The sequence below is a fragment of the Montipora foliosa genome, chromosome 10 (assembly GCF_036669935.1).
Source record: "Montipora foliosa isolate CH-2021 chromosome 10, ASM3666993v2, whole genome shotgun sequence".
NCBI classification, from domain to species: Eukaryota; Metazoa; Cnidaria; class Anthozoa; order Scleractinia; family Acroporidae; genus Montipora; species Montipora foliosa.
In genome coordinates this window covers 15,512,687-15,522,686 of record NC_090878.1, presented here as the reverse complement: position 1 = coordinate 15,522,686, position 10,000 = coordinate 15,512,687, and the positions used below count along the sequence as shown (strand labels likewise).

Here is a 10,000-nt window from a genome sequence, read left to right as displayed (position 1 = left end):
TACATTGTTTTGTAATTTAAAGCTTTTTACAAATATTATTCTTGAATTATCTTTGAAATATGCGTGGTTAACCCCACATTTCTTTTTGGATTTCAATAACATTTGTTAAGATCTACATTTCGTGCATAATCATAAACCGGGAAAAAATACTTTTCAATTAGTAGGCACCGTCCTTAAGGAGGCTTGAAAGGGTTTTGGCTGCGCGCACGCGTGTAACCTACATATGCCATAACTAAGAAACACGCGTCTCCTGAATGAATCAAATTTCTATCAAAACTATCTTGCGCAACACACCGGAAGTGAAAATACGCGTAAAATCGTGCGAACCGGAAATAAAACCTACGCAAAAAATTTGTCTTTATCTCGAAATTTTTGCGTAGTGACCTATCTTGATGTTTTGCATGCACGTATCATTCACGATGGCACTTCAAATAAAAACGTTTCGGGGAAAGTTATCTAGTGCAATTTTCTGTAAACTATAAAACGACTTTTTTTATGTATCTTAAATTCTACTACTTTTTGTCATACTTTCTAATAAGTTAAAGAATTTAGGGATGTTTCCAACAAAACGGTATGTCACCGACTTAGTTTTTCAGATAACTTTCAAAAACTGAAATTTAGAGGGCTTTTTTGTGGACCTGGCATGTTGCCATGGTAACCTACATGACGTCATAAGTGTCCTTAAAGTATTACCCAACAATAGAGCTGCAAAGATATTTATAGTTTGACTTCCCTATGAACTATCCTTCTTTGGTATCTTTTATCGTTTCACAAACACTGTAGAAACGAAAAACCCTTTCGAGCCTCCTTAAATGATTTCCTATGTGTGCTCTGTAAAGCGCGCCTAAAGGTCTTGTTGTATACAAATAACATAAATTTCTCGTGAAATATTCATCCGCATTCCTAAATAGAAACCCCTTTTCCGATAAAAAGTATAAATTTTCCACTTAAAACTATCATAAGCAGTAACCCCTATCGATGCTCGTAACGTGGCCCAGCTTTCACATAACTACAGTTTCAGCTATTTTTTACAACTTTGTAAGTTATCAAGTAACAATCCCTGTGTTTTTCTTCGTGTGGATTAGAGTACAGCTCGCGTCGTTCTCTCTTCACAAGGCTCCATATCCCAGCTTTCTCCATCTCTTCAAACTTGGTGCTGTAACCAAGTTCCACTGGATCAAAGGAGTCGGCACGGATCGTGAAAATAAACAGACCTCCTAAAAGGTTAAAAAACAAGTCAGATTTATAAACCAATAACGACTCGGGTATGCTTGGGAAAAACCCTAGTTTGCTTCAAAAGAATCGAAGTTATGACCTTCCGATTTCCACTACTTGGTCGGTATTACGGCACGCACATATATTTGCGGTACACTGCATAACAACGAAGTGAAATCACCAAATTTGAATTTATGACGACGTGAACTTTTTATTGTCTACTTTTACCCTGAAACCTCTAGCACCAATGTATTTTTAGGATACTTCGCCCACATTGTACCACGAGATAAATCGAGATGAAATAATCGCAAAAGTTATACTTTGAGGTGACGTTTTCGTGACGCCTGCGTCGTAGTTCCGTATTAGAGTCCCCAGGAGCCATCTGCCTCAACATCCTCACCTTTAAGACCCTCCCAGGGGGCTCCATGTTCCCTTCAAATATTTGCTGGTGTTCCCTTGTTCCCCAAATTACATCGAAACTTGTTCCCAGCCTTTTTATCCCTAAATTTGTTTTAAATTGTTTTTGTTTTTGTTCCCTAAAATATTTTGACGCTGTTCCTCTGTTCCCCAGTTGAAATTAGCCATGTTTCCTTGTTCCAAAAAAAACTCCTAGGAGAGCCTGACCTTTTTAGGGAATCTGAACTTGTGGAGCCTCGATCTTTTCCTCTTTCATTCCACACGTATTTTAACTTACTTACTTGTACCTTCATTTAAATCAATTTCCCTAGCAGTAACACTCTAACTTTAGAAAATGAAGTTCGTTTTACGACTGACCTGGTCTTAGGTGCCGCACACACTCATACAGTGCCTCAGGCTTGGCCTGTCCATAGACAATTGTTCCCGCGCACAAGGTGATGTCATATTCACCAGTCTTAATATCTTCAATGCGGTCCTTAGACAAAGGAGCGCAGATTAGCCGCTTGTAGACATTCTTTGGTGCTGCCAAATCAAGCATGTTCTGAGAAATATCCAACCCATCGATGTTTCTATAACCAAGATCAACCAACATTTCACCAATAATCCCAGTGCCTGCGCCAGCATCGAGGATCCTCATTTCTTTACTCGCAGCAGGAAAGACGTCTTTTGACTTCAAGGCTTCGTGGAAAGCCTCCATGCACAGGACGTGTCCCTTGTAACCATTATAATTTGTATCCTGACAAAACACATCAGCATAGTAATTAAATTTATAAGTTGAGATATGAGTTTTGGATTGGGTGCAGCAAGGTTGGAGGGGGTGCCCTGAGGGAGGTGCTTAGAGGTGACCATGACAACAAGATCTGAGCCCCCTAACAGTGCTACCATAACCGTGAGAGACACAGTAGAAAGCACCATACCTAACTAACTGGTCTTACCTATATTCATACTCACGTCTGACCTCGGTTGTTAAAAATTTGTATAAGGCTATCCACCAGTGGATAAATAGAGGATATTACATGGCTGCGCGTGGATACCAATTTTCGTATCCCCAAGCGGCCATGACCATAACAATGATAATAATAAACATCATCATCATCATCATCATCATCACCAAAATTTGGTTTTATCCACTGGTTTGATAAAACCAAACTTTCACGTTTTACTTCACACCTACACAGCACCACAGTTACTTCAGAAATGGACCACTTCATTCATTCCCCATAGTAATCAACCCCATTGCATGCATACCTCCTCATAAGTTGCAGCCCACTTGTCGTAAGTTTTCCTAGCATCATCTTCATTTGATTCAGGACTTAGTTCTGCTATTCCTAAGATTTTTTGGACACTTGCCATGATAACAACCCCTTGAAAGCTGCACGAAACAAGTACAAATATTATTTTAACAATTTTTTCATGAGCCCATATTGGATCATCATCTTGTCCTTTTCCCTCTGAGGGAATAGGGCCTGTATTGGATACAAGATCATAAAAAGGATCTACGAGGCACGTAGTGCTGAGTTGGCTATTACCAATTTGATATCCAACAAGGGCGAATGGAATAATTGCCTTATTAAATTCTCAACCATCGGTTTTGCTAAATTTTATTTAAGTTTGAGAAACGACCGGAAAGTGATGTGACTTTGGGGTGCCAAAAATTTAATGCTGAGCGACATTTGCCACGTTCATTTCCATATAGGGTCAAACGCAGGTATAATTGCTGGTAACCGAGATCCAGTGAACCAATGAGAAAGCTAGATTGCATTATGCAAGGTTGAGAATTTAATAATCCACAATATTGTGCAGAAAGTTATTGTACACTTGGTTATTGCACAGTAGCAAGAGAAAATTTTCGCTTTATTTTCTCTAGACAGTAGAGCGCCAGTTTGACTTATTTAGACTACTTGACTACCTTTTTGCCCAGCACGCACAAATCTGTCATACGTTCTCCGTTGTTTACAAATTTAGATCAAAAAAGTTGAATAATAAGCATAAAACACATTTCAAATAGCGCTGAAAAACAGTATTTAAGTCTAAGAACCCATTTTAAAACCGTTAGCTTTCAATAACTGTGTGACTCGCATGTTGACTCATTTATACAAAATTGACTCGCGTGGCTCACCATGATGGCTCGCGTGACTAGCAGCCATGACTCACATGTACACATGGTTCACACATTGTTGTCACTCATTTCTACTCGTTTTTTTGTAGTTTGACTCGTCCTAGCGAGCTCGTAAAAATGCAGCACAACTCGAAAAATAGGCCGCGATACTACACACCAAAACATCTAATAAGATATATTTGTAGCGGCATTGTTTGAGTAACGAGGCATATATAAACAATACATGTTCACTGCATACATATGCAAATGATTAATCTGTAGCTGAATTGAATCGTCCATTTGGCATTGAAATTTAGTTGGCGAAGACGTTTGTCGCTGCTTCAAGTCTTTGAAGACGTTCACCCTTTACGTAATGTATAAATGCACTCCCATACTCCACACAGGTAAAGGGGGAGCTAAAGGGAAAGCTAAAGTGTTTATTTAATTCTCGAAACGCTCAAATTCGGTTAACTTTTAATCCGAAATAAAAGACTTATAGTCAACAATCACGCGTAACGTTTCTGTTTCACTTTTTCGATTTCATTCGATTCCCACGCCTTAACTCCCATGTTTCAATTTATTCACACCAATTCTCGCCTGAATTCTACAGGTTTAAAACACAGATCACATTCCACAGGTCACTCTTTCATACGAAGTCATTAAATGTTACCGTTTATCATTCTTCTTAGTCAGGGACGGGCAGCAAAAGAAACAATCCCAACTTACCTAGGATAAGAGACGAAACTCCAGAGCGGCGTAAGGAATCCAAAGATTGCAACTTAATACATGGAAAATGGAAGGGTTAAGATTGCAAGAATCGTCGAATGTAAAATTGAGCTTGCGAAATACCTTGCGAAAGGCAACGGGTCAGTTGCGGTTGCGTGACCATGGGACCCACCTCCCACGCAGACACCCTAAGGCTTCGTCACGCGTTCGTCCCAAGCGTGAAGAAACCGCGAGAGGCTACCAAGGGACGAGACTGTACAAAATAAACTGCAACGATGTCCTCGTCAAAATTATTCTAATTCTTGGTTACCTATCACCCACGAATTCAGTGGCTGTGTTTGTTTGTTGTTGTTCAGTTAACGTAGGAAAGCAACAGAAAATTACTAATGTGACGTCAACGACGCCATGATGGGGAAGAAAACAAAAGATCTCTCATTAGCTTCTTTTGTTCGTCCACCAGGCCTCAGTCGTTCAAAAGGTGGATAATGCTATCCACCCGATAAATCACTATCCATTGGATAGCGCAATTGATTTCGCTGTTATATATCCACTGGATAGTGATTTATCTAGCGGATAGCGTTATCCACCTTTTGAACAACTGAGGCATGGACAACTGGCACCAGAAGTCGCACATTTTCTCTATTGTTATTGACGTCCCAGAGGTTGGTTGTAAACTTTCTAAAGGCCACGTTTGATATCTCAATATTCACAATAAAATGGCTACGAGGATTTATGGTTAAATTTGAATATTGTTTTGTTTAGAAATCTCCCTTGAGAATTGATATTGATCATCGAACTCGGCTTATTATTGGTTTGCACCCACGTGAAATGGCGGTCGTGTTAGAAGGGAATACAATAGCAATTTATTTTCGCATAATTTGCATAATGATACAGTTTAGTTCCCATCATGGCCGCCTTGACGTCAGAGGCAAACCATCAATTACCGTTCCATCAGCTTTGCACTTTATGTAAGTATTCATATTGTTGATATCCGATGCTACTGTTCGTGCTGACACAGTGCGACCTGCAAAATCGTTGTTAGTGCCGGGGTAACCTAAGATTGATGGGTTACCCGAGCTTTAAAGAGCTTCTTGAACAAGCTTTCCTTTACAAATGAAAAGAAGAGATTATTCACAGACGTCAAAACTCCATCGCGGATCGAGGAAGAAGTCGACAAAGGGGCACTGTTAATTGCTTTATTACATGTGAAATCAGTTAAGTCTCTCTGCTACTTGTTTTCAGCGTTTTTCTCTATTATTTAAGACTGGTTTTCACTTGTGAAGTGGGCCCAAGCACACACGACTTTGACATCACGTAAATGACAAATTGCAACAACTGCAGTAATGAGTGAAGTAATGCAAAACCAAGGTAATTCTCCTATTTCTTTCGACACTCAATTGAAAACCACTCTAACTAGTTTCCAGTTTCCATACGTTTTTCTAATTTTTTTATGAGTTTTCCCCTCAACGGTTACTTCTGATGATGAATGTTGACACATTCGAAACGTTTAGTGTTCTTCTTTTTTTTTTTTTTTTTTGTAATAATGACATTATTCATGTTTGTCACCGCTGTTTGCGTGTTATTTCGTTTAAAGGCGAGATGTCCAAACAACAAAAATTTCCACGAAATATTACATGTAAGTAAGTAAGTAAGAAAATTTTTGTCATTTGTCCTCGAAAAAGAAACCAATGATCGTCTGCGAATGTAAAAAGTAAAACCCAGCCGTAAGCTATTTCCACCGTCCTCGCGATCTCATACACACCCCAAGATTAAAAAAATTACTTATTTTTCCCTATGGTTGAATTTTACACTACTGAGGACGGCAGGATGGGTAAAGACGCATTAAATTTTCTTCGAGTAAAAAAAAAACCTAAGTAAACTCTTTCTTTTCAGATTTTAATTTTTGCAACAGGGAGTAAAGAGAAGTGACAGTTTCTTTGATTTCCCTGTTTAGGGATAGCAGTTGATTCATTTTCATATTCTCGCAATTAAAAAAATAGCAATAAAATAGACGTAGAAGCGATGAAATCTTTCCAGATGTGAGTTTTACCTCGTGGGATATTCGATCGCATCTTGTTTAAGTCAAACCGTGAGAACGCGAAGAAGTGATTCTTACCAACCATGTTTTTTTCTTAAATTAAATAGTTCTTGAGTTATTTCTGGAATCGTTCGAGACTAGTAAGCATTTCTGTGATTAAAGGCGCAAATAAGTTATGATATAAGTAAGGACTGACACCAGAAAGAAGATCACAAAAAAAATGTGATCTAACTTGACTGACACTTTCTGCCATGTTATTTCTTCCCCTTTTTCCTCCCAGCCAGAAGGCGTGGTTTTTCTTTGCGCTGTTTGTTCGGATAGTTCAATTGCGTTCATGGATGCGCGCGATTTGATGACCGGAGGGGTGGGTTGAACATCTACGTTACTGGTGTGAATCCGTTGAACAGCTTTCCCTTTCTTACAGCGGCAAAAGGTGAAAAGATTTTGCACCGATTCAGGGGGAGTTCCCTCCATAAAGAACACCTTCAGCACAAAAATATTAGCAAACAGCACCAAAGATATGATGATCATTGTGGCTTGCAAGCCGATTCCAAGCATCGGAACTCCGTCGGAAGTTTCCGGAAGAAACGACGGGATCAGGAGCAAAAACACGATCATCGCAAGTAGGATGGTAGTGACAAATCCTACTCTTTCTCCACTCTCCACGGGTATAAAAAAGCTTGTTAGTGCAAGTATCATGAGTAAGCAACTCGGTAATGTAAGGTAGAACAAGTGATACAGAGGCTTTCTCGTCATATAAAGAGTGTAAACAACTTCGCTGAAGTTGAATGGACAGCAGTCACCGTGGTCCGTAAGGTCGATTTTAGAGTCAATCTGATTTATATCCCAGTCACCACTTGAAACAAAACGATCTAAAGGAAGAAAGACCAGAGTAATCAGAGCAATTGTTAGGAAATCAACTCAGCCGAGATTGCCGGGCTTTTTATTTGCCCTAAGATCATGGACTTTAACTTCACATGTAACTGAGAGAATGGGCGAAAGCAGGAGCCCATCTTCCATACAGCGTCTGTGAAACGGCGTTTTCACAAGTAGGTTTATTTTTAGACTAGCCCTTCCCGCGAATTAGGTCAAAAAACAAGGGCAGTTCTGGTTCGGTGACCCTATGACGTCAGCTTAATTTCTTGTAATTGGTCATCGGGCTCCCGTGGGAGTCTCATTCGCGGGAAATTCAATCTAAAAATAAATCGGTCTGTGAAAACCCCGTTACACGAACACAGTAGAGTTGTAGGCTCCGGGTCATGGGTTCCTGGCGAAAGAGTGTCATGCCGACTGACTGATTGACTGGCATTTGTCTGACCGAATGGGAGCCTGACCTACTTACGGACTGACTGTTATGATTGTAAACAAGGATTCATTGGATTCATTGTACTTCCGGTTTGTGTTGGCCCGTGATGCCTTGCACGTTAAGATATTCTTTGCTTTTTGCCGCCACGTTCAAGTTTTAATACGTGTACGATTAAAACGTTTTCACATTCTAGCGGTCTCTTGTAAAGGATTCATATTGCACTGACTGACTGACCAGTTGACTTATTCCCTGTTTGCAAGAGGTCTGTTTTCTTCTTGCGTTGAACGGGAAAAAAGACCTCTGCTATGGGTCGAGACTCACTTTGATCCAACCACCGTCCACGACCTTGGAGGGCACTCTTCAAACCGCATGCCCCACGGTATGTTTGCTGACTGTGACTTGAGCCCGCTGTGTGTCCAGCGCATTCTTTTACAGTAATTCCGCTTTTGTTAAGTGAGCCCACACAAACATGAAGCATCACGTGAGGATTCGGTCGCTAAGTAACTACCGCGCATGCTTAACACAGTGAGTTTCGACCTATGGCAGAGGTCGCTTTTTACTGTACTCGTCAGCAAAGCGAACGCAAAAGCAAAAGAAATGTGACCTCTGCCTGCAGGGAAAGTGACTTACTGAACTATTGACAGACCGACTGACCAACCAACAGACCAACCGGCGCACGTAATGACGGACTAAAATTACTTGAATTACCGGAGAATCAACTGAGAGAGTGATTGACTGATTAACTTCAACTGACAGTGGATACTTTCTCTGTCATTTCACTAAATCAAAATCTCCCAATCAAAAAGACTATTGTTCGACAACATTCACAAAATTAACGAGAAATTCATATACTTACTAGTGAACTCTCCCCCTCCGGTTTTATCCTTAAACAATTTGATTTTCATTTTGTCGATTCCGTAAGAAAATGATCCAAAACCAAATTCACAAGACTGAGAATCCAAAGGCCATTCATCAATCACCAAATCACAATTTGCTTTAAAAGTAGCTGGTCCACTCCACGTACAATTCCCCTCGTGGTCGACCGACACGTCAGTGACAAATTTAGTTCTTCCACCCGCCAGAGTGACGCCCTCGTCACCACTGAAACACAAACAAAACTTTAGTGTTAGAGACTGGCTGCATGTTTATCCGGGAGCTGTAAGAAATTGTATTCACTCAAAACAAGATAGGATGATGGGCCTCTTCCAAGGCTGTCTTGTTCAAAAGTCTTCTCCATTTTTGACTGTGGATTGGATCAGAAACCTGCAAGGGCGGTATAATTCTAGCTGGCCAACAAAACAATGCTATTCGTCTAATAACAGTATCGAAGAAAAATCACAAAAAGCAGTTTTCAAGCACTCACTTGTTGAAAAGAGATATGTCTGGAACCCAGACCTCTTCCGGAAGAAACCGCACTCGAGTAATTCCTCCGAAATCCTGAGCTCTCCATTTAAGAAATTCGTTCTTCCATTTCTAGAACGCCAGAAAGAACCACTTATTATTTATACTAATTACAAATGTTAATGGTATAACTATATTAATTTTCAGATGCGTTTACCTCTTCCAAGAAGTCGAGGTTGGCCAGTTGGGATAAATTACCTAAGTTGAAACTGAACTTTGTAATACATAGTAATACCATTCAAGTATAGGTGAGCCTTGTACAGATCTGGGCCTGTAGAGTATTTCACTCACGTGATCAGAAACTTTGTCAGTTCCGCCGTGACGTCGCGTAAAAACACTCTATTGGCGACTTCTTGGGAAATTGAATACTTTCAAGTTGTCGCACTCAAAACCTTTCTTTTCAGCTGTTTGTATAGAAGCATTAAGTATCAAAAGCGTCATGATTAAGACTGAACCGTTTGAGATTTTATTTTTGAGTCACAAAGTGAAAGTTGATATCATTTCCACATCTGTTGACGATGACCAATGGCGCTTATCCACGAACCAGACCTACTTGATAACAACGTTCGTTCGGCTTCAAATTTATGTTCTAATCGCGCATGCGCGTGCGCTTTCGTCAGCGCTGTACATGCTGACCGAAACAATTGCGGTTTGGGAAAACGAGCAAAAAGGTTCTCTGATGCTCAAATGTGACATTTCTAACGTATTTGTGCTTTCTACAAATTCCTGAAGACGCATTTTATACAGGTGAAAAAACAACAACACATTAAGTGTCACAATAAAAAAGATAAATTGTAAC

At 40.0% G+C, this 10,000-nt stretch overlaps 2 protein-coding genes across 4 annotated transcripts in view; both read right to left on the bottom strand.

Moving 5' to 3' along the window:
• LOC137973195 (methyltransferase-like protein 27) overlaps nt 1-4,608 on the bottom strand; it is a 5,746-nt gene extending 1,138 nt beyond the window's left edge. The window contains exons 1-4 of one of the 2 annotated variants that reach the window (XM_068819965.1): nt 4,457-4,608; nt 2,881-3,004; nt 1,990-2,368; nt 1-1,217 (exon numbers count right to left, since the gene is read on the bottom strand). The exon at nt 1-1,217 is cut by the window's left edge and continues 1,138 nt beyond it. In XM_068819965.1, coding sequence (XP_068676066.1) covers nt 1,018-1,217; nt 1,990-2,368; nt 2,881-2,985 — 684 coding nt within the window. In that variant the 5' untranslated portion in view covers nt 2,986-3,004; nt 4,457-4,608 and the 3' untranslated portion in view covers nt 1-1,017. Of the gene's footprint in view, nt 1,218-1,989; nt 2,369-2,880; nt 3,005-3,541; nt 3,567-4,456 lie in introns of those variants that run through there. The other variant, XM_068819966.1, reaches the window with a different exon arrangement.
• A 124-nt stretch (nt 4,609-4,732) lies between these two features.
• The window catches only part of LOC137973194 (acetylcholine receptor subunit alpha-like), a 20,210-nt gene continuing 14,942 nt past the window's right edge, over nt 4,733-10,000 (bottom strand). For both annotated transcript variants that reach the window (XM_068819963.1, XM_068819964.1), the window contains exons 4-6: nt 9,164-9,273; nt 8,657-8,901; nt 4,733-7,366 (exon numbers count right to left, since the gene is read on the bottom strand). In XM_068819963.1, the coding sequence (XP_068676064.1) occupies nt 6,651-7,366; nt 8,657-8,901; nt 9,164-9,273 (1,071 nt within the window). In that variant the 3' untranslated portion in view covers nt 4,733-6,650. The remainder of the gene's footprint in view (nt 7,367-8,656; nt 8,902-9,163; nt 9,274-10,000) is intronic.